This window comes from Oryx dammah, unplaced genomic scaffold (assembly GCF_014754425.2).
Source record: "Oryx dammah isolate SB20612 unplaced genomic scaffold, SCBI_Odam_1.1 HiC_scaffold_28, whole genome shotgun sequence".
NCBI classification, from domain to species: Eukaryota; Metazoa; Chordata; class Mammalia; order Artiodactyla; family Bovidae; genus Oryx; species Oryx dammah.
The window spans coordinates 108,109,617-108,131,578 of NW_024070212.1; the positions used below are offsets into that span (position 1 = coordinate 108,109,617).

A 21,962-nucleotide genomic window follows, 5' to 3' on the forward strand; every position below is an offset into this window, starting at 1 on the left:
AGTCATGTATGGATGTGAGAGCTGGACTATATAAGAAAGCTGAGCACTGAAGAATTGATGCTTGGTAACTGTTTTGTTGGAGAACTCTTGAGAGTCCCTGGGACTGCAACGAGATCCAACCAGTCCATCGTAAAGAGAATCAGTCATGCGTATTCATTGCAAGGACTGATGCTGAAATTCCAATACTTTGGCCACCTGATGTGAAGAACTAACTCATTTGAAAAGACCCTGATGCTGGGAAAGATTGAAGGTGGGAGGAGAAGGGGATGACAGAGGAGGAGATGGTTGGATGGCATCACCGACTCAACAGACATGAGTTTGAGTAAAGCCTGGCGTGCTTGGTCATAAAGAGTTGGACACAACTGAGCAACTGATCTATGAAATATCTTCGTTTAACTTTCTTTACAATTTAGCAGTTTTTCTATATTCTAGGAATAAATCCTTTGGTGGCCTTACAGAAGTATCTTCTCTCAGCCTGTCATGTTCGTCATCCTTTACAGATATGATTAGTAAATGAATACTGTACAGTTTGCATTGCTACTGTGAATAGTTATCTTTTTAAAAAATGAGTATCTTTTCAATTACATTATCTAATTAGGTACTGCTCTTGTGGAAAAAATGCTTTTTTATAAACTTATTTTATGGTTAGCAACCTTAAACTTAGGGCTTTAAAGGTGGTACAGTGGTAAAGAATCCAATGCAGGAGACACAAGAGATCTGGGTTTGATCCCTGGGTCGAAGATCCCCTGGTGTAGGAAATGGCAACCTGCTCCAGTATTCTTCCTTGGAAAGTTCCATGGTCAGAGGAGCCTGGTAGGCCACAGTCCATGGTGCTGCAGAGTTGGACATGACTGAGCACAGCAGCAGCAGCCTTATTTTTAATCGTGTTTTTTCTCTTGGTTATTTTATTTTTCGGCTTTGTGGCATGGCTTTGCGATCTTAGTTTCCTGACCAGGAATTAAACCCAGGCCCACAGCAGTGAAAGCAAGCAGTCCTAACCACTGGACTGCCAGAGAATTCCCTCTCTTGGCTTTTTGCACAAATGTTTCTACATCTGAAAATACGGACTTAAATATAATGGGTTTTCTCACTTGCCAATATTGAAAAGCTCTTTGTACTCTGGATCAGAACTTCCAGTTCTGTATTAAGCAGTAGCATGATATTGGGCACAGTAGGTCTGTTAGGATACTGGTTTGGCTACTTTCAGTTCACTCACTCAGTCGTGTCCGACTCTTTGCGACCCCATGAATTGCAGCACGCCAGGCCTCCCTGTCCATCACCAACTCCCAGAGTCCACTCAGATTCACGTCCATCGAGTCAGTGATGCCATCCAGCCATCTCATCCTCTTCTCCTCCTGCCATCCCCTTCTCCTCCTGCCCCCAATCCCTCCCAGCACTGGAGTCTTTTCCAATGAGTCAACTCTTTGCATGAGGTGGCCCAAGTACTAGAGTTTCAGCTTTAGCATCATTCCTTCCAAAGAAATCGCAGGGCTGACCTCCTTCAGAATGGACTGGTTGATCTCCTTGCAGTCCAAGGGACTCTCAAGAGTCTTCTCCAACACCACAGTTCAAAAGTATCAATTCTTCGGTGCTCAGCCTTCTTCACAGTCCAATGCTACTTTAGGAGAAACCAAATAATGTTGGCTTCACTAAGATGGAAGGTTTCTTTTTTTATGTGAAGGTCTGAGCTACTAGGCAATTCAGGGGGTAAGTGGTTATCCCACATGGTTACCGTCCTCTCTCTATTATCGCCCGTTCTCACAGAAAAAAACTGGTTTGCCATCACCACTGACTGACTACATTCACATTTTGGTGCATAGGGAGAGGAAAACTAGAAAGGAGGGCAAACTCTTCCCTTTTAAGGATGTGGCCTGGTTGTTACCTACTTCTGTTTCCATCCCATTGGTCAAAACCTAGTCACTTGTTTACATCCAGTTGCAAGATAGGCTGGAAAATAGTCACTTACCAGGAAGCTACTGCCTACCCAAAATGTAGGGGGTGCCGGTTCCGAAATGAGGAAGAAATGTGAAGATGCAGATTGCACAGCAGCCTTCCTCCTCTATGGTGGTGCATAACTATTGTCAAATAAATGAAATCTCACAACAGATTCAGAATTTCAATTTAAAAAAAGGTAAACTATCACAGGCTCGTCTTGTATCCATTGATATACCATGTATTATTTACCTTTTTCAATGCAGTTAAGTGTATCAAAGGATTTCTCTAATGTTGATTACAATTTATATGCATGTAAGCAAGCACATGAGTGAAGAACATATGATTTAGTGTATACAGTCTTTAGTTATTCTAAATAGTTCATTCCAATATACTGAATTGATGATGCTGGGTATTATGTTTTACAGAATCTGAAGCACTGAATTTAGTGAAAATTCAGGCCGTAGTGGGGGTATTAGCATTTATTTAAAATCTTACTCTATGCCTAGAATTTGCAGGTGTTATAGTAAAAAAGAGTTGACATTGAAAACCTAGCATGTTCCAAGCACAACTTACAGAAGTTGGTATTATTCCCAGTTTAAGAGAAAACAGAGGCACAGAGAGGTTAGGTAACTTAAGGCTACACAAACAGTAAAGTAGAAAGACTAGGCTCCAGAGCTTCTGATCTTCCCACTCTGTAACAAAGGCTCACAATTATTTTTCAATGATGAAATAAAGTACGATGATGATAGACAGGAGGAATTGGGGGTACTGTTGCTTTTTTCAACTCAGAATCACAACGACTTTTTCTATTGCATAGAAAATTAAAATTTGGATTTAACAGAAAAACTGGGATTCATTTACATAATTTCAACTTAAAACTTTTCAGAAAACTTTGTTAAAAAAATAGGAATGCCACAAGGCAGGTAGGTAAAAACAATCTATGTGGAATCTGAAGGTATATTTGCAAGATACCAAGATAACTAGAGTCTAAGGAAAATGCCACTTAGTCTTACATTCCCAAATTAACTATGTATTCATACTTAAGAATATATTCTTTATTCTAATCTCATGATTTCAAAATGATTCAAGCTGAACTAGGTAAGCTGCGTAAATCTAAAAAAAAGTCTGCCTAAAATGAAATACAGATCAGGTTGATGCAAATATAACTGCGGTTTTGAACTATGAGTTTTAAATATTATGAGTAGGATCAAGCACATCTTTATTAATCAAAATAGGAATTACTGCAATCAACACATTTTGGCCAATGAGAAACAAGTTTTATTCCCATCACATTTAAGAATCTGTGCTTCAGGATTTGAAGAACTCTTGGAAAGCATTTTCTGCCTCCTGCTGGCTGTAGAATCATTTTCTCTGTAGAAAGTTGAGCTGCTTGAAGAAGTGACGGTTGGTGAGAGGCCAGGTGAGTGTGACAGATGAGGCAACAGTTCATGCCCAATTCGTTCAGCTTTTGAAGTGCTGGTTGTGTGATGTGCAGTCAGGCGCTGTCATGCAGAATTGGGTCCTTACTGGTGACCAGTGCTGGCCACGGGCATTGCAGTTTTTGGTGCATCTCATCGAACTGTTGAGCATATATCTCAGATGTAATGGTTTTGATGGGATTCAGAAAGCTACAGTGAATCAGATGGGCAGCACACCACCACTGACCCATGACCGTTGTTTGGTTCAAGTTTAGCTTTGGGAAGTGCTTTGCGGCTTCTTCTCGATCCAACCACTGAGCTGGTTGTTGCCTGGTATAAATCCACTTTTCATCACATGTCACAATCTGATCAAGAAAATGATTTGTTGTAGTTGTGTAGAATTAAGATGACACTTCAAAATGATGTTTTTTTTTTGATTTGCAGTCAGCCACAAGGTAAGTGAGGTGCCCACTTATCAAGCTTTTTCACTTTTCCAATTTGCTTCAAATGCCAAGTGACCATCGAGTGGTCCACACTGAGTTCTTCGGCAACTTCTTGTGTAGCTGTAAGAGGATCAGCTTCGATGATCCTCTCAATCTGCTGTTGTGAACGTCCCACAGCCGAACACTGCACTCCTCATTGTCAAGGGTCTTGTTTCCTTTGCAAAACTTCTTGAATCACCAGTTCCTGGGCCAAGTGCATTGTTGACGTTGCGAGTTGTCTCTACTGCTTTACAACCCATTTTGAACTCGAATAAGAAAATTACTAGAACTTGCTTTTTATCTAACATCATCATTTCCCTAGGCTAAAGTAAATATAAAATAAACAGCAAGCAGTAAGTCATTAGCAAAAAAATTAAAGAAATGTACATTAAAATAATGTATAATATAACCACATTTAAGAAATGTACTCATTAATATCAAATAGCAAAGTTCAATAATGCAAAACCGCAGTTACTTTTGCACCAACCTAATACTTGATGCTTCTAGCTTTCAGGGCTTTGAAAATAGTAATAAATTAAAAACCAGAACAAGTCTTTGATGGGGGAAAAAAAAACAACTGAAAGATTTTGTAATGAAACAATGTTTTCTGGACTGAGTAAAAACCAAATAATTTATTTTCTGAAAACTGATCTCTTTCTTTGTAATATACCATCTGTTGGATCATACCAATAGGGTTAAACAGAAAAAAAATATTTAAAATTCTTTCAAGACATAAAGAAAATGAATAATTCACCCATCAAATACAAATATACTATTTTATTCTAAGGGAATATTTCTGTGGTTTCTGCAAGGTGAAAACCCGAAAGTGTTTAAAAAACAAAGAAGAACAGATAATTTAATGTTTCTCGTTTGATATTTTTTCCTCCCCTGGGGGAAAAAAAAACCAATTTTACATAATTTTAATAAAATTTTAAAAAGCAAATAACTGGACACACACATCAACAGCTATGCTTATAAGGAATGACCAATAATGAATCAATATTTTCTTTTACAAATTATTCCAGGATCTGGACAACTCTGTGGACTAACATGCAATTGACATCTTGATACAGTCGTTTACCCGGATATTGGCTGTTCTCAATGAAAAGATACAGAATTTTTTCCTCTCTCTCTAGTGTTTTATAATTGTTTATCTACTATGCCATAAATTTGCATTTCTACAGAAGGGGAAACGTTAGTGTTTATATAAACCATAAAATTTCTTAGTGGGGACTATTACACCTGATGTTTCTGGATAGTTTATTGGCAGACTTATCAGATAATCCAATTGTTTTTCCTCCATATCAAACAAGGTCTGGAAGTAAGTTTTCCAGTCAGAAATGACAAACACAGATGGAATTAACCATACAGAACCGGGGCAGATTTACTTCTTTCACATAGTTCTTGGTAACAAAAACAAGATTTGTTACAAGCAGAGGGACGAACCATAAGTACACAATGTCAAAAGGCCTACTTTAAAATTTTTATTGTATTTAAATTTATTTATTAAAAAAAAACAAAAAAAACCACCTGCCACTCCCATCTAAAAAATGGGACATATGGTAAAGTCTTTCAAGGTTAAAATTTCTAAGAGGCTTTTTAGACTTCTCTCATTTCTATTAAAGGATCAAATTAACCTCAGCTAAAGAAACTCTGTGATTGGCCAATATTATAGAAGCTTTGATTCAAAATTTTGTGGGGAAGAAACAGAATGGAGAAGAAGGAAATAGATCCATTTGCCAAACACTCCTATGACTTGATCCTCATCAAACTACTAAAACAGCTAGAGTTTGGAATAATGCTATAAGAAGACCTTGTGGATATATGCAAGACCATCAGTGTCTTTGTATCCTAACCCCAGAATCCTATTTTTAAGTTTCTTAGGGTAACAAGGTCATCTTCCAATGCTTTATATAGGAAAATACTAGTTCTTCTACCATAATTCTGATAGCTAAGTAACACTGTGTCTCTGTGGAATCACCCACAGGTTTGCCAGAGAAGGAGAGACTCTTTTTGAAATGACAAGGGCCTCGAGAAACTGGTACAAAAGACAAATTATTTGGGAAATGGGAAGATAAAACAACAGGAGGAAAGCTGCCATTTGGGGATAAAATAAAAACAAAAGAACCCCCACTTCTGTGTACCACAGCTCATGCTGTGAGACAGCAGCAATAGAGGCTGACACCCAGAGAAGTGGGCATTTTAGTGGGTTTTCTACAAACATTTCAAGACACTTGGGGTCTAACAAGTGCCACAGGTTTTCTGTGTGCATAATTATTTTGCAGAGTTTCAGCCCCTTTAACTTAATTTACCCACATCCAGACCCACAGCTGAGAAGGCTAGACCCAGAAAGTGAAGGGGACACATGACTATGAACAGCAGGGAAGGCCTTTTCCCCGGATGTGAGGGACCCTATGGCAAAAGCACCAGAGGCCTCTATCCTTCACAGAATTGGCTTGGCAGTGAAAATCAAAATCAAGACCACTTCACTCTCTACCTTAAAAAAGAAAAAAAAAAGCTGAGTATTTTTATTGGGTCTTCAAGTCTGGTTCCCACAGTCCTCATCTGATGCCACTCTTAGCTCTGTACTGATTTCTCCCCTGACTTTTACAGAGGGCTTGCCCAAGTAGCCTACTGCAGCCAAGGTTTCACTCCAAAGCTACCTCTCTAAGGTCTAAGGTTACTATGGTAGAATTTTATACAACAGTTTCCTTAAAAATATTCCACAATTTGTTATTCCCAAACAAAATAAGATTATGCACCACTCAGAGAAATTGGTTAGTCATTCTGAAGATGTCTAAGAACTATATCACTGCCAAAGAACAAGGTTTCTCTGTTCATATTCTTTCCTTCAATTTTCATTTGTACATCCACACTGTGGTTCACGAGTTGTCTGTTTTCCATTATCTCATAATCAAGTCAAGAGGACTTGGGACTTATCGTTTTCCAAAGCTGGATGCATTCACAGTTTGGTGCATACCAACATGTATGAAAATAGGAACCCCACTTCCACTTTAATCTGATAATTCAACATCAGAGTCTTCTGATTTGGCTTTGGCAAGTTCTTCGTGTACCTCCCTCACCATGAGAATACGTGTTAACATGGTGTCCAGGGTCCCAGGGTCTATGGGAAATGTGGAGTACCACATAGGGCTATTTGGAACACAGGAGCGCTCAGGCTGAAGGTAAAACACATCATTCCTCTGCTTCACACTTTCAGAACTATCCACAGGAAAGAAAAGAGAGAGAAAGAAAATTGGAATCAGAGAGTACAGCACATATGTAATTAACTTTAAGTATAATGGCCCTCTATCTTTCGTACTGTGACTAACATTGCCAACAATGTGCCCACAGAGATAAACAAGTTTACAGACATTTATGCTCCAGGAGCAACCTGTAACTGCATATTTTTTTCCCCATACTCAAGAATCACACTGGATTTGAAGTAAGTATAATGTTAATAGATGACAAAATGTAAATTCTTCACAAGTGTTAGTACGTAAAACTTAACAGGAGCAAAAAAAAAGTTAACTCACAAGTGACACTATGGCTGACACTCAAACTCAGTACCCAATACCCTATAACGAATCCCCAAAATACTCCACACAACTCTACTAAAGAGCAAACCCAGTCACTGTATTTCTTTGGGGGAAAAAAAAAATTGCTTTAGTGTGGATCTTGCAAATTTTTAAAATCATAAAGTTTCTGTAAGAAAAAGACCACTCAAAAAATGTCAATTCTTTAAAAACTGTTTTCTCATTTATAGACTTAGTAGTACAGTCTTTCCCCTAGTTTTCTATGTAAATAACGAATTCACAGCAGTTTAGATGTCACATAAAGTTAAACAACAGTTGTAAAGATCAAACAATGACAGTGATTCTTGCTTTTTAAGAGATTTTGGGGGGAAAAAATGCTTAAGATAAAGCAATTTTTTTCTTGGTTCAAAATCCAGGCAGATATGAAAGTGGGGAAAAAATGAAACTGTAAGTAAATCTTTGTTTAAAGTCACAGACCAGCTACATTTCTGGGATTTGAGCATCTGAAATCTAAAATATAATAATTACTTTTTGAAGTGTGCTGTATCAAGTTCAGAGGACAATCACTTACCATTTGGACAGGTAAAACTCATAAAGTCGGACTGGGCATCTGAGGGGGTTATCAGTATTCTCTGCCATCTCCACACCCACTGGAACATCATCATCTTCATTTCGTTTCCTCTTGCCAACAGTTAGTTTATCTTGAGACAGAAAATTATAATCAAAGAATTAGAAAAGTCTTTCTTCAAGTCTTAAGACACCCACTATGTGGCTCCCTTTCCCTTCCTTTCACTTACTCACACGTTCAACAAACATTCATCGAGGATCTATGGAAGCACTAGACTAGTGCTGGGCTAATCAAGCAAAGTCCCTGTCCTGTAGCATTTACGTTTCTATCCTTACCCAAGTTGGGGCAGCATGACAAAAAGCATGATGCTTGAGAGTATGTCTCAATCCTAAGCCTGACTTTGTCAGACGATTTTATTAGGCATAGGGTTCTTAATCCGTAGCAAAATAAAGAGAAAAAAGGGTTCTGCATGTTCTTCTCCTATAGTAGAGATCAAAACAGAAGTTGGCACCTCTTTCTCTGAAAATAGTTCTCCTGTGGGACACCAGTGTCCACTGGGCATTTAAGTCTCTTTCATTTGTTATAGTATTATGAGAAATGAAATCTTTTGTTAGAAAAAGAATTCTCAGTAAAGCTGACCATTTGATAAGGAAAGAACAATCAATCCCTTTTTCACCAACAGAGTTGTGCAGAGGCCAAGGGTTATCAGAAAGAAGCCAGGGTAAAGACATGGAAAGCAGGCTGTTTCCTTCCCACTTACTCCATTCAAACTTCAAGAGAATATTAGACGGATCTGGAAACCCGAAGGAAAAAGGTTTTCTTCTTCTTTTCTTATATCTGCTTTTAACAAGCGATCCAAAAATTTCCCCAGCTTCCCGTATTAGTTCTCAATTAGGCATACGTCATCCAGTTTTCTAAATAGAAAATGTGCTAGCTGCTCATTCATAAAAGAAGCTAAATTTATTACCAATCTGGTCAAAGCACCTAATCAGAAAGCAGGGAAATGTTGTCCCATTGTCTCTACCTCCCTGAATTAATATAAATTTTTAAAGTTATCTATTTTTATTTATTTGGCAGAACCAGGTCTTAGTTGCGACATGTGGGATCTTTAGCTGTGGCACGTGAACTCTTTAGTCATGGCATGTGAGATCTAGTTCCCCAAGCAGGGATCACAACTGCAACCCCCACATTGGGAGCGTGGGTTCTTAGGTACTGGACCACCAGGGAAGTCGCTGAATTAATATCAATTAAGAGCATAAAGTGGGCTATATATAAACAAAATATAAGAAAGAGGGTATGAATGCATGGTGGAAAAAGCAAGATAATCTTAGTATTTTCTAAAGTAAACGAGCAACTGAGAAAAAAGTAAACACAAAGATGAACATCACAATTGCTCTTTTACAGATTCTAGTTTCAGTAATTTAAAATTCTTACATTCAAAATATATACTTCACTCTTATCTCAAGGAAATAACAGCTTGGTTTTGGGAATTTCAGAACTTGCAATTCTGTTCAAAATCAATAAATATAATTTCTAGTTCCATAATAACATTAATTTTTAAACATTAAAAACAAATTATTAACAGACTTTTTAGAATGCAAGATCATAAACCTTCTAATAAAACAGTCACTGCTGATATTTTTCTACTGTGTATGAAAGCAGTATACTCTAGGACAGGTTTAAGTTCCCTCAGAATTTTACAACGTTAACACATTATTGACTAGAGACATATCAACACATATTTAGATAGTGATACAATTAATATCACCAGGTGAAGCTGTTAAGAGTTTAAAACTGATCAAGGATTCGTTATGTAACTTATGATTGTTATCATTCACATTTTGCTCCACTAGGTTTTTGTACCAGCCTTGTGTATATTAACATAAAATTTTCAAAACTGACACATAGAAAAATTTTGAGTAAACAATAATTTCTTGGTGAATTTTATACAGGTACTTTCTCTGATTTTCCAAGTGACATGTATACTAGTGTCTTGGAAGATGATAGTTCTTCAAAATATACCTCTCATTCAAACAATGCAAATATTAGGACAAAATAAGACAAAGGGCCATAGTAATTGATTCTGATACATACAGGGAAGCTCATGGTGCTGGAGAAAGTACCTTTGCTTCAACAGAAGAGTGGACTAAAGACAACATTTCAAGAAAACGAGAAGACTTCACAGGTGTGTCAAGTGTGACTGCTGAACGCAATTACCACAAAGTGTTGGTGAAACAACAGAGTTAGTTTCTGGTTGGTCAGAATAAAAGCCACCAGCCACAGGTGTTAGTCTCTACAAAAATCCTGTGGCCAATATTGAGTTAACTAAAACGGAGTACTCTGGTCAAAAAACCCCCAAACTTTTAGAAACACTAGATTTAAAAGTTATAAAAGTTCCTTTTAACTAGTAGTTGACCCATCTGTTGCCTCTAAATCAACGTTCCCCAATCTTGGCTGTATATTTCAATTACTTACAAACTTTTAAAACGAAGATTATCTGGGTTACATCCCTAACCAATTATATTAGAATTTCTAATTTAAATGACAATAAGAGAGGACTTTTAAGTGATTAATACTCTGCACTGCAGGGGACACAAGTTTGAACCCTGGTCAGGGAACTGAGATCCCACAAGCCATGCAGAGTGGCAACCACTGCCCCCACCAATAAAAGCATACTGAAGCAACTGATTCTTCTAATTTTGAGTCAAGCGTTTAATATGACCGTAACAACACAGTAAAGCATTTAAATGTTAAACTAAAGCTGTACTCTTCCATGTCTAGAATTTGCAATTACTCACCAGATGGTCAACACCAAAATCAGATTGATTATATTCTATGCAGCCAAAGATGGAGAAGCTCTATACAGTCAGCAAGAACAAGACAAGACCAGGAGCTGACTGTGGCTCAGATCATGAACTCCTTATTGCCAAATTCAGACTTAAGTTGAAGAAAGTAGGGAAAACCGCTAGACCATTCAGGTATGACCTAAATCAAATCCCTTATGATTATACAGTGGAAGTGAGAAACAGATTAAAGGGACTAGATCTGATAGATAGAGTGCCTGATGAACTATGGAATGAGGTTCGTGACATTGTACAGGAGACAGGGATCAAGACCATCCCCATGGGAAAGAAATGCAAAAAAGCAAAATGGCTGTCTGGGGAGGCCTTACAAATAGCTGTGAAAAGAAGAGAGGCAAAAAGCAAAGGAGAAAAGGAAAGATATAAGCATCTGAATGCAGAGTTCCAAAGATTAGCAAGAAGAGATGAGAAAGCCTTCAGTGATCAATGCAAAGAAATAGAAGAAAACAACAGAATGGGAAAGACTAGAGATCTCGTCAAGAAAATTAGAGATACCAAGGGAACATTTCATGCAAAGATGGACTTGATAAAGGACAGAAATGGTATGGCCCTAACAGAAGCAGAGATATTAAGAAGAGGTGGCAAGAATACACATAAGAACTGTACAAAAAAGATCTTCACGACCCAGATGATCATGATGATGTGATCACTAATCTAGAGCCAGACATCTTGGAAAGTGAAGTCAAGTGGGCCTTAGAAAGCATCACTACGAACAAAGCTACTGGAGGTGATGGAATTCCAGTTGAGCTGTTTCAAATCCTGAAAGATGATGCTGTGAAAGTGCTGCGTTCAATATGCCAGCAAATTTGGAAAACTCAGCAGTGGCCACAGGACTGGAAAAGGTCAGTTTCCATTCCAATCCCTAAGAAAGGCAATGCTAAAGAATGCTCAAACTACCGCACAATTGCACTCATCTCACATGCTAGTAAAGTAATGCTCAAAATTCTCCAAGCCAGGCTTCAGCCATACATGAACCGTGAACTCCTTGATGTTCAAGCTGGTTTTAAAAAAGGCAGAGGAACCAGAGATCAAAGTGCCAACATCCGCTGGATCAGGAAAAAGCAAGCGAGTTCCAGAAAAACATCTATTTCTTCTTTATTGACTATGCCAAAGCCTTTGACTGTGTGGATCACAATCAACTGTAGAAAATTCTGAAAGAGATGGGAATACCAGACCACCTAACCTGCCTCTTGAGAAATCTGTATGCAGGTCAGGAAGCAACAGTTAGAACTAGACATGGAAAAACAGACTGGTTCCAAAATGGAAAAGGAGTACGTCAAGGCTGTATATTGTCACCCTGCTTATTTAACTTCTATGCAGAGGACATCATGAGAAACGCTGGACTGGAAGAAGCACAAGCTGGAATCAAGACTGCCGGGAGAAATATCAATAACCTCAGATATGCAGATGACACCACCCTTATGGCAGAAAGTGAAGAGGAGCTAAAAAGCCTCTTGATGAAAGTGAAAGAGGAGAGCGAAAAAGTTGGTTTAAAGCTCAACATTCAGAAAACGAAGATCATGGCATCTGGTCCCATCACTTCATGGGAAATAGATGGGGAAACGGTGGAAACAGTGTCAGATTTTATTTTTTGGGGCTCCAAAATCACTGCAGATGGTGATTGCAGCCATGAAATTAAAAGACACTTATTCCTTAGAAGAAAAGTTATGACCAACCAAGATAGTATACTCAAAAGCAGAGACATTACTTTGCCGACTAAGGTCCATCTAGTCAAGGCTATGGTTTTTCCTGTGGTCATGTATGGATGTGAGAGTTGGACTGTGAAGAAGGCTGAGTGCCAAAGAATTGATGCTTTTGAACTGCGGTGTTGGAGAAGACTCTTGAGAGTCCCTTGGACTGCGGGGAGACCCAACCAGTCCATTCTGAAGGAGATCAACCCTGGGATTTCTTTGGAAGGACTGATGCTGAAGCTGAAACTCCAGTACTTTGGCCACCTCATGCGAAGAGCTGACTCATTGGAAAAGACTCTGATGCTGGGAGGTATTGGGGGCAGGAGGAAAAGGGGACAACCGAGGATGAGATGGCTGGATGGCATCACGGACTCAATGTACGTGAGTTTAAGTGAACTCCGGGAGACGGTGATGGACAGCGAGGCCTGGCGTGCTGCGATTCATGGGGTCGCAAAGAGTCGGACACGACTGAGTGACTGAATTGAACTGAACTGAACTTCTCTGATAAGCGTCTATCTGAATACTAATAAGATTTCAAATAAAAATCTTACAAGGAGGGGACAAGATGCAAGAGTAGGAAGATCCTGGGCTCACCTGTTTCCATGAACACACCACAACTACAACTATACACAGAGCAACTATCCTTGAGAAAGACCTGAAGACCAGCACAAAAGATTTTCCACAACTAAAGATGAAAAGAAAATCACCATTAAGATGAGTAAGAGAGGTAGAGATGGTATCTGGCCAGGACCCACAGGCAAAGAGGACATCACAGCTGCAGAGGTCCTTCTGAGGAGCAAGTGTCTAAACTCCACATTGAGCTCCTCAGCCTGGGGACGACCAGCACCAGAAAGATAAACCAACAAACCCCCATAACACCTGGATTTGAAAACCAGTGGGACTTACATCCAGACGTCTGTAGGAAACTAAAATTTAAAGGGCACATGCAAAAACTCTCTTGCCCCAAGTCCCAGAGGTAGCAGTTTGAAGAGGACGTGGGCCATATCTTAGGGTGTGTGCAGCAGAACCAGGGATTTTCATAATTTTCTCTGGTTCTGTAGCCACTGAGGAACACCAGGATCTTTGCTCACCTTCTACGCCTACTTGGTCCAGGGCTGGTGGGACCAGTTTGACTCTCCCCAACTCATCCCAGGCTCACCTGTAGACCCATCCAGGCTGGCGCTGCTCCAAAGCTACCCTACTACACCTAGCAAGTGGCTCTGGCCAGCACTAGAGCCCCTCCAAAGCAGCTCCACCCTAGGAGACGGCCCTACAAAGCATACTGCCCCCAACGGTCACAACTCACCATTCTAGCCAGCTATCTCAGGGTCCAGTCCTGCATACTAGGAAACCTACAGCCATCATGGCCTAACCACAGAGAGGGGTGCATGCAGCCCTTTTACATAAAGTCATCCTTTAAAGGCTGGCAGATGTGGCTGATCTATCTAGTACATAGAAACACAGAGAGCTAGGAAAATGGAAGAGACAAAGGAATTGTTCCAAATGAAATTGGCAAAAACTTTTAAAAAAGACCATTTGAAAGACTTCTGGGGACAACATCAAGCATACTAACATATGCATTATAAGGATTCCCAAAGAAGGGAGAAAAGAAACAGAAAATGTATTTGAAGAAAAAACTGGCTGAAAACTTCACTAACTTGAAAAAGTAAACTCATCCAATTCCAGGAAATGGAGAGTCCCAAACAAGATGAATGCAAAGAAACCTACACTGAGGCACATTATAACTAAAATGTCAAAAGTTAAAGATAGAGAATATTTAAAGCAGCAGGAGAAGAAAGGGGTGACAGAGGATGAGATGGCTAGATGGCATCACCGACTCAATGGACATGTGCTCGAGCAAGCTCTGGGAGATGGTGAAGGATAGGGAAGCCTGGTGTGCTGCAGTCCACGGGGTTACCAAGAGTCAGACATGACTGAGCAAAAGAGAGAAATAACTAGTTACATACAGAGAATACTCTGTCAAGATTATCATTCAGAACTAAAGGTAAAATAAAGTTTCCCAAACAAGAAGTTAAAGGAGTTTATCATTACAAAACTGACCCTACAACAAATGTTCAAGGGACTTCTTTGAACATAAAAAGAAGGCCATTACTTGAAATATGAAAATTATGGAAGAAAAAAATCTCAATATAAAGGCAAGCACATACTAAAGGTAGTGACTCAACCATCTATGTAGCTAGTATGAAGACTACAAAAGTAATAAGATCAAATAATCTATAGTTATTAAAATACAACATTAAAAAAATAAAATTTGTCAAAAACATAAAAGATGGGGTGGGGTGGTGAGAGTAAAAATGTAGTGCTTTTAGAACACACACAAACTTAAGCAACCATCAACTTAAAATACACTGCTATATACATTAAGTTGTTATATAAGAGCCTCATGATAACCAAAGCCGAACAGATACACACACGAAAAAGAAAAAAGAATACAAACAAAACTAAAAAGTAATCAAACTGCAAGGGAAGAGAGCAAGAAGAAAAGAAACGGACATGAACAATACAAACAATCATAAAACAATTTTTAAAATGGTAATAAATACATTTTTGTCGTTCAGTCATTTAAGTAGTGTTGGACTGTGACCCCGTGGACTGCAGCATGCCAGGCTTCCCTGTCCTGTACATAGATAGCAATAACCTACTTTACGTGGAAGTCAACTAAATGCTGCAATCTGAAGACACAGGGTGCCTGAATGGATACCAAAATAAGATCCATATATATGCTGCATATCAGAGACTCACTTCAGACCTAGAGACACACACAGACTGAAAGCAAGGGAAAAGAAAAAGATATTCCACGTAACTGGAAACAGAAAGCTGGGGTAGCAATACTTACATTAGACTAAAAAGACTTTAAAACAAAGATGGAAGAAGGACACTGCATAACGATAAAGGGAATATTCCAACAACAATACAAAACACTTGTATGTATGTATGCATCCTACACAGGAGCACCTAAATACACTATATAAGCCAATATTAACAGACACAAAAGGAGGCACTGACAGTAATACCATAACAGCAGGGGGACTCTAACATCCTATTATATCAATGGACACATCAATATGTGTCCATAAGGCCGAAGGAAACATTGGCCTTAAAGGACACATTAGACCAGATGAACTTTAAACAGTATGTTACATCCCCAAACAAAATAATATTCAATTACACATGGAACATTCTCCAGGATACATCACGTCAGACCACAAAACAAATCTCAATAAGTTTGTTGTTATTCAGTTGCCAAGTCATGTCTGACTATGACCTTATGGACTGCAGCAAACCAGGCTTCCCTGTCCTTCACTATCTCCTGGAGTTTGCTCAAACTCATGTCCACTGAGTCAGTGATGCCATCCAACCATCTCATCCTGTCACCCCAAAGTTGAAATCATACTAAGCATCTTTCCCAACCACAATGCTATCACACTAGACAGCAATTATATGGAAAACACTGGAAAAAACAAATATGTGGAGTCCAAACAACATGCTATTAAACAATCAATGGATCATTGAAGAAATCAACGAGGAAATTTAAAAAAAACACATACTTTGAGACAAAAATCTATCAGCTGCAGCAAAAACAGTTTTAAGAGGGATGTTTATAGTGATATAGGTCTACCTTAGGAAACGAAAAAACTCAAATAATCTCTAACTTTATACCTAGTAAAGGAAGTAATAATAAAGATCAAAAGTGAAAATACATAAAATAGAAACAAAAAAATAGAAGAGAACCTGTTCTTTGAAAAGATGAACAAAACTGACTAACGAGATTCATCAAAAACAAAAAGAGAGGGCTCAAAATGAAAATTGAAACAGAAGTTACAATAGACACCACAGAAATAAAATGGATCACAAGAGATTACCGTGAACAGTTCTAGGCCAACAAGTTAGACAATCTAGGGGAAAAAAATGGATAAATTCTTAGAAACATACTATCTGACTAAATCAGGCAAGAAATAGAAAACATGAACAGACCAATCACCAATAATAAAACTGAAACAGTAATCATAAAACTCTCAAAAAACAAAAGCTGGAGACAGATGGCTTCACACATGAGTTTTACCAAACATTTAGGTAAGAGTTAATACCTATCCTTCTCAAACTATTCCAAAACAGGAGAGGAAGGAATTCTTCCAAACTCATTCTACATGGCCAGCAGAACCCTGATACCAAAACCAGACAAAGATACCCCAATATCACTGATCCTCAAAAAGGTATTGGCAAACTGAATTCAACCATACATTAAGAGGATCATATGCCACGAACAAATGGGATTTATCCCAGGAATACAAGAATGATTCAATATTCACAAATTAACAAAGCACACCACATTAAGAAAATGAAGGATAAAAAGCATAAGATAATCTCAGTAGATGCAGAAAAAGGTTTTGAAAAAAAATCAATATCCATTTCTGATAAAAACTCAACAAAGCAGCTACAGAGGGAAGATACCCACATAATAAATGTCATATATGATAAACTCACAACTAACATTATACCCAATGGTGAAAAGCTAAATAAATTTTCTCTAAGTTGGAGAAAAGACAAGATGCTCACTCCTGACAGTTTTATTCAACATAGTATTGGATGAAATTCTAGCCATGGCAATCCCACAAAGACTGAGGCAATCTACAAAGTCCTAGGCAATCCTATGAAGTCCTAAGCAATCAAACAAGAAAAGGAAATTTTAAAAATCAAGAACTTTGCTGGCGGTCCAGTGGCTAAGATTCCATGCTCCCAATGCAGGGGGCCCAGGTTCAATCCTTGGTCAGGGAATTAGATGCCACATTTCAACAATTAAAGATCCTGCATGCCAAAACGATGATCGAAGATGCCAGGTGCCACAACTAAGACCTGGAGGAGCCAGATAAATAAAATAAATAAATATTTTTAAAAAATAATACTAAAAGACACGTCATAGGTTACAAGAAAATATTTTTAAAAATTCAAACTGGAAAAGAAGAAGTAAAACCATCACTACCTGCAGATGACATGATACTATATATAGAATATTCTAAAGACACTACCAAAAATTATAAGAATAAATCAACTCTGGTAAATACATTTTACAGGATACTAAACATGCAGAAATATTTCAGATTTCCATACACCCATAACAATCTATCAGAAACAGAAATTAAGAAAACAATCCCATTTACAACTGCATCAAAAATGATAAAATACCTAGGAAGAAATCTAACCAAAGAGGTGAAAGATCTGTACTCTAAAAACTATAAAAAGATACAAATAAATTGGAAGATACACCATGCTGATAGACTGAAAGAATAGTGTTAAAAGGTCTATTCCAAAATAACTGACAGATTCAATGCAATCCCTAACAAAATACTGGTTTTAGAAAAGGCAGAGGAACCAGAGATCAAAGTGCCAACATCTGCTCCATCATTGAAAAAGGAACAGTTCCAGAAAAACATCTATTTCTGCTTTATTGACTATTTCAAAGCCTCTGACTGTGTGGATCACAATCAACTGTGGAAAATTCTGAAAGAGATGGGAATACCAGACCACCTGACCTGCCTCTTGAGAAACCTGTATTCAGGTCAGGAATCAACAGTTAGAACAGACTGGTTCCCAATAGGAAAAGGAGTACGTCAAGGCTGTATATTGTCACCCTGCTTATTTAACTTCTTTGCAGAGTAAGTACATCATGAGAAACCCTGGGCTAGAAGAAGCACAAGCTGGAATCAAGATTGCCGGGAAAAGTATCAATAACCTCAGATACGCAGATGACACCACCCTTCTGGCAGAAAGTGAAGAGGATCTAAAAAGCCTCTTGATGGAAGTGAAAGAGGAGAGTGAAAAAGTTGGCTTAACGTTCAACATTCAGAAAACGAAGATCATGGCATCCGGTCCCATCACTTCATGGCAAATAGTTGGGGAAACAGTGAAAACAGTGTCAAACTTTTATTTTGGGGGGCTCCAAAATCACTGCAGATGGTGACTGCAGCCATGAAATTAAAAGACGCTTACTCCTTGGAAGGAAAGTTATGACCAACCTAGATAGCATGTTGAAAAGCAGAAATATTACTTTGCCAACAAAGGTCCGTCTAGTCAAGGCTATGGTTTTTCCAGTGGTCATGTATGGATGTGAGAGTTGGACTGTGAAGAAGGCTGAGCGCCGAAGAATTGATGCTTTTGAACTGTGGTGTTGGAGAACTCTTGAGAGTCCCTTGGAATGCAAGGAGATCCAGCCAGTCCATTCTAAAGGAGATCAGTCCTGGGTGTTCTTTGGAAGGACTGATGCTAAAGCTGAAACTCCAATACTCTGGCCACCTCATGAGAAGAGTTGACTCATTGGAAGAGACTCTGATGCTGAGAGGCATTGGGGGCAGGAGGAAAAGGGGACAAGAGAGGATGAGATGGCTGAATGGCATAACCAACTCAATGGACATGAGTTTGAGTGAAGCCCGGGAGTTGGTGATGGACAAGGAGGCCTGGTGTGTTGCGATTCACGGGGTCGCAAAGAGACGGACATGACTGAGCAACTGAACTGAACTGAACTGAACTGAACAAAATACTGTTTGCATTTTTCACAAAGATACCGTGAGTAATTCTAAAATTTATATGAACTCACAAAATACCATAAATGGCCAAAGGTATCTTGAGTAAGAACAAAGCTGGAGGTTCCACTTCCTGACTTCAAACTACCGCTGATTCTTAAAAACACAAGTTTGAACTACATGGATCTACTCACACATGGATTTTTTTCAATAAATATATAGTACTATATAATACATGGCTTTTGAATCTGCAGACATGAAATGGTAAATGAGGAGGGCTGACTGTAAAGTTATATGTAGATTTTTAACTGGCTGGCTTAAGGTTCAACTGTATACCCAAAGCCACAGTGATCATAACAGTACGGTAGTGGTGTGAAGACAGAGACACAAATCAGTGGGACAGAACAGACAGACCAGACACAAATCAATCCTTTTACAATCAATGTATGACAAAGAAAGCAAGAATACACCATGGGGAAGACAGACTCTAAAACAAATGGACTGGGAAAACTGGACAGCTACACGGAAAAGAATGGAAGTGAACCACTTTTTCACACCATGTACAAAATTAAACTCAAAATGGATTAAAGACTTACATGTAAGACCTGAAACCATAAGACTCCTAGAGGAAAACACAGGCAGGAAACTCTGACATTGGTGTTAATAATATTTTTTTGGATCCTTCTCATCAGGTGAAGACAACAAAGCAAAAATAAACAACTGGGGCCAAATCAAACTTAAAAGATTTTGCATAGCAAAGGAAACTCAACAAAATGAAAAGGCAACTTACTGAATGGGTAAGGGTATTTGCAAGGTATACATCTGCAAAGTATACACACAAATCATACAACTCAGAAAACTCAATAGAAAAATTACAATTAAAAAATGGGCAGAGGATCTAAATAGACATTTTTCCAAAAGGGACATACAAGCTGCCAACAGACACATGGAAAGATGCTCCACATCACTAGTCATCAGGAAAATGCAAGTCAAAACCCACAACAAGATAACATCTCATGTCTATCAGAATGACTGTCATGAAAGGGACAAGGGAACCCCTGTGCACTGCTGGTGGAGCCACTGTGGAAAACAGTATGCAGCGTCCTCAAAAACTGAAAACAGAACTACCATATGATCCAGCAATTCTACTTCTGGGTATTTTTTACCCAAAGCAAACAAAAACACTAATTCAAAAAGATATAAATGCACCCCTATATCCAATACAGCATTACTGACAATAGCCAAAATATAGAAGTGTCCATCAAGAGAAGGATTAATTCACTCAGCTATAAAAAAGAATATAATCTTGCCATTTGTGAAAACACAAGAGTGTGCTATGCTAAGTGAAAAAAGTCAGTGAGAAAAAGACAAACAGCATATGATTTTATCTGTATGTATAATCTTAAAAAAATAAACTAACAGACAAAACAGAAATAGACTCCAGCTACAGAGAAGAAATTCAGTTCAGTTCAGTCGCTCAGTCGTGTCCGACTCTTTGCGACCCCATGAACTGCAGCACGCCAGGCCTCCCTGTCCATCACCAACTCCTGGAGTTCACTCAGACTCACGTCCATCAAGTCGGTGATGCCATCCAGCCATCTCATCCTCGGTCGTCCCATTTTCCTCCTGCCCCCAATCCCTCCCAGCATCAGGGCCTTTGCTAATGAGTCAACTCTTCGCATGAGGTGACCAAAGTACTGGAGTTTCAGCTTTAGCATCATTCCTTCCAAAGAATACCCAGGGCTATCTCCTTTAGAATGGACTGGTTGGATCTCCTTGCAGTCCAGGGGACTCTCAGGAGTCTTCTCCAACACCACAGTTCAAAAGCATCAGTTCTTTGGCGCTCAAGCTTTCTTCACAGTCCAACTCTCACATCTATACATGACCACTGGAAAAACCATAGCCTTAACTAGATGGACCTTTCTCGGCAAAGTAATGTCTCTGCTTTTCAACATGCTATCTAGGTTGGTCATAACTTTTCTTCCAAGGAGTAAGCGCCTTTTAATTTCATGGCTGCAGTCATGATCTGCAGTGATTTTGGAGCCCCCAAAAATAAAGTCTGACACTGTTTCCACTGTTTCCCCATCTATTTCCCATGAAGTGATGGGACCAGATGCCATGATCTTCGTTTTCTAAATGTTGAGCAAGTTGGTGGATGCCAAAGGCAAGAAGGGTGGGAGTAATTAGGTGAAGGGGATTAAGAGATATGAGATTTCAGTTATAAAATAAATAAGTCATGTAATATGCAGCATACAGAATATAGCCAATACTACTGTAATAACTTTGTATGGTGACAGATGGTTACTAGACTTATAGCGTTGATCATTTCATAATGTATTTAAATGTCAAGTCATTACGTTACACACCTGAAACTAACATAATATTGTACATCAACTATATTTCAATTAAAAAAGAAAGGAATCTTAAAAACTCCACCACACCTGGTTCTGACTCTTGTTTTTGTGAAGGTGGGAAGAACCTCAGATAGGTCATCTTGGTACTGTACTTCAGAGTCCTCGTCCGTCTCATCACATGGGCAAAGGAAAGCTTCAAGTGCTCAGTAACATTCTTTAGTTGAAAATATTTGGTATTGAAGAAAAGGAGGGTGTTCAAGAGGACGATTGGTGAGTAAGCGCCCAGCTGTTTGCACTCCCACAAATGCTCTTCTTCAATGCGAGAGAACATGTAACCTGAACAGAACAGGGAAAAAGAAACAGCACTAAGCTCCTGCTAAAAGGGACTACGTAATTTCTTTAATTCTCAGACAGGAGGATACTAAGGAAAACACCGATTGTTCCTCCCTTTGCCCCTCTTCCTCATACATAAAAATAGAAAAAGCACTGCAAAGAAAAGGCCAGATGATTCCAGTGAAACAGACATTGTGAGCACTCCCCTGAAACAGTTGTAATCTATTGTTATTCTATATCAGGGC

General features: G+C 38.8%; 1 protein-coding gene across 6 annotated transcripts in view; it reads right to left on the bottom strand.

Moving 5' to 3' along the window:
• Nucleotides 1–4,452: 4,452 nt before the first annotated feature.
• ZMYM4 (zinc finger MYM-type containing 4) overlaps nt 4,453–21,962 on the bottom strand; it is a 164,804-nt gene continuing 147,294 nt past the window's right edge. For 5 of the 6 annotated variants that reach the window (XM_040231724.1, XM_040231725.1, XM_040231723.1 and 2 more), the window contains 3 exons: nt 21,472–21,720; nt 7,943–8,072; nt 5,082–7,057 (listed from right to left, as the gene is read on the bottom strand). In XM_040231724.1, coding sequence (XP_040087658.1) covers nt 6,850–7,057; nt 7,943–8,072; nt 21,472–21,720 — 587 coding nt within the window. In that variant the 3' untranslated portion in view covers nt 5,082–6,849. Of the gene's footprint in view, nt 7,058–7,942; nt 8,073–21,471; nt 21,721–21,962 lie in introns of all 6 variants that reach the window. The other variant, XM_040231722.1, reaches the window with a different exon arrangement.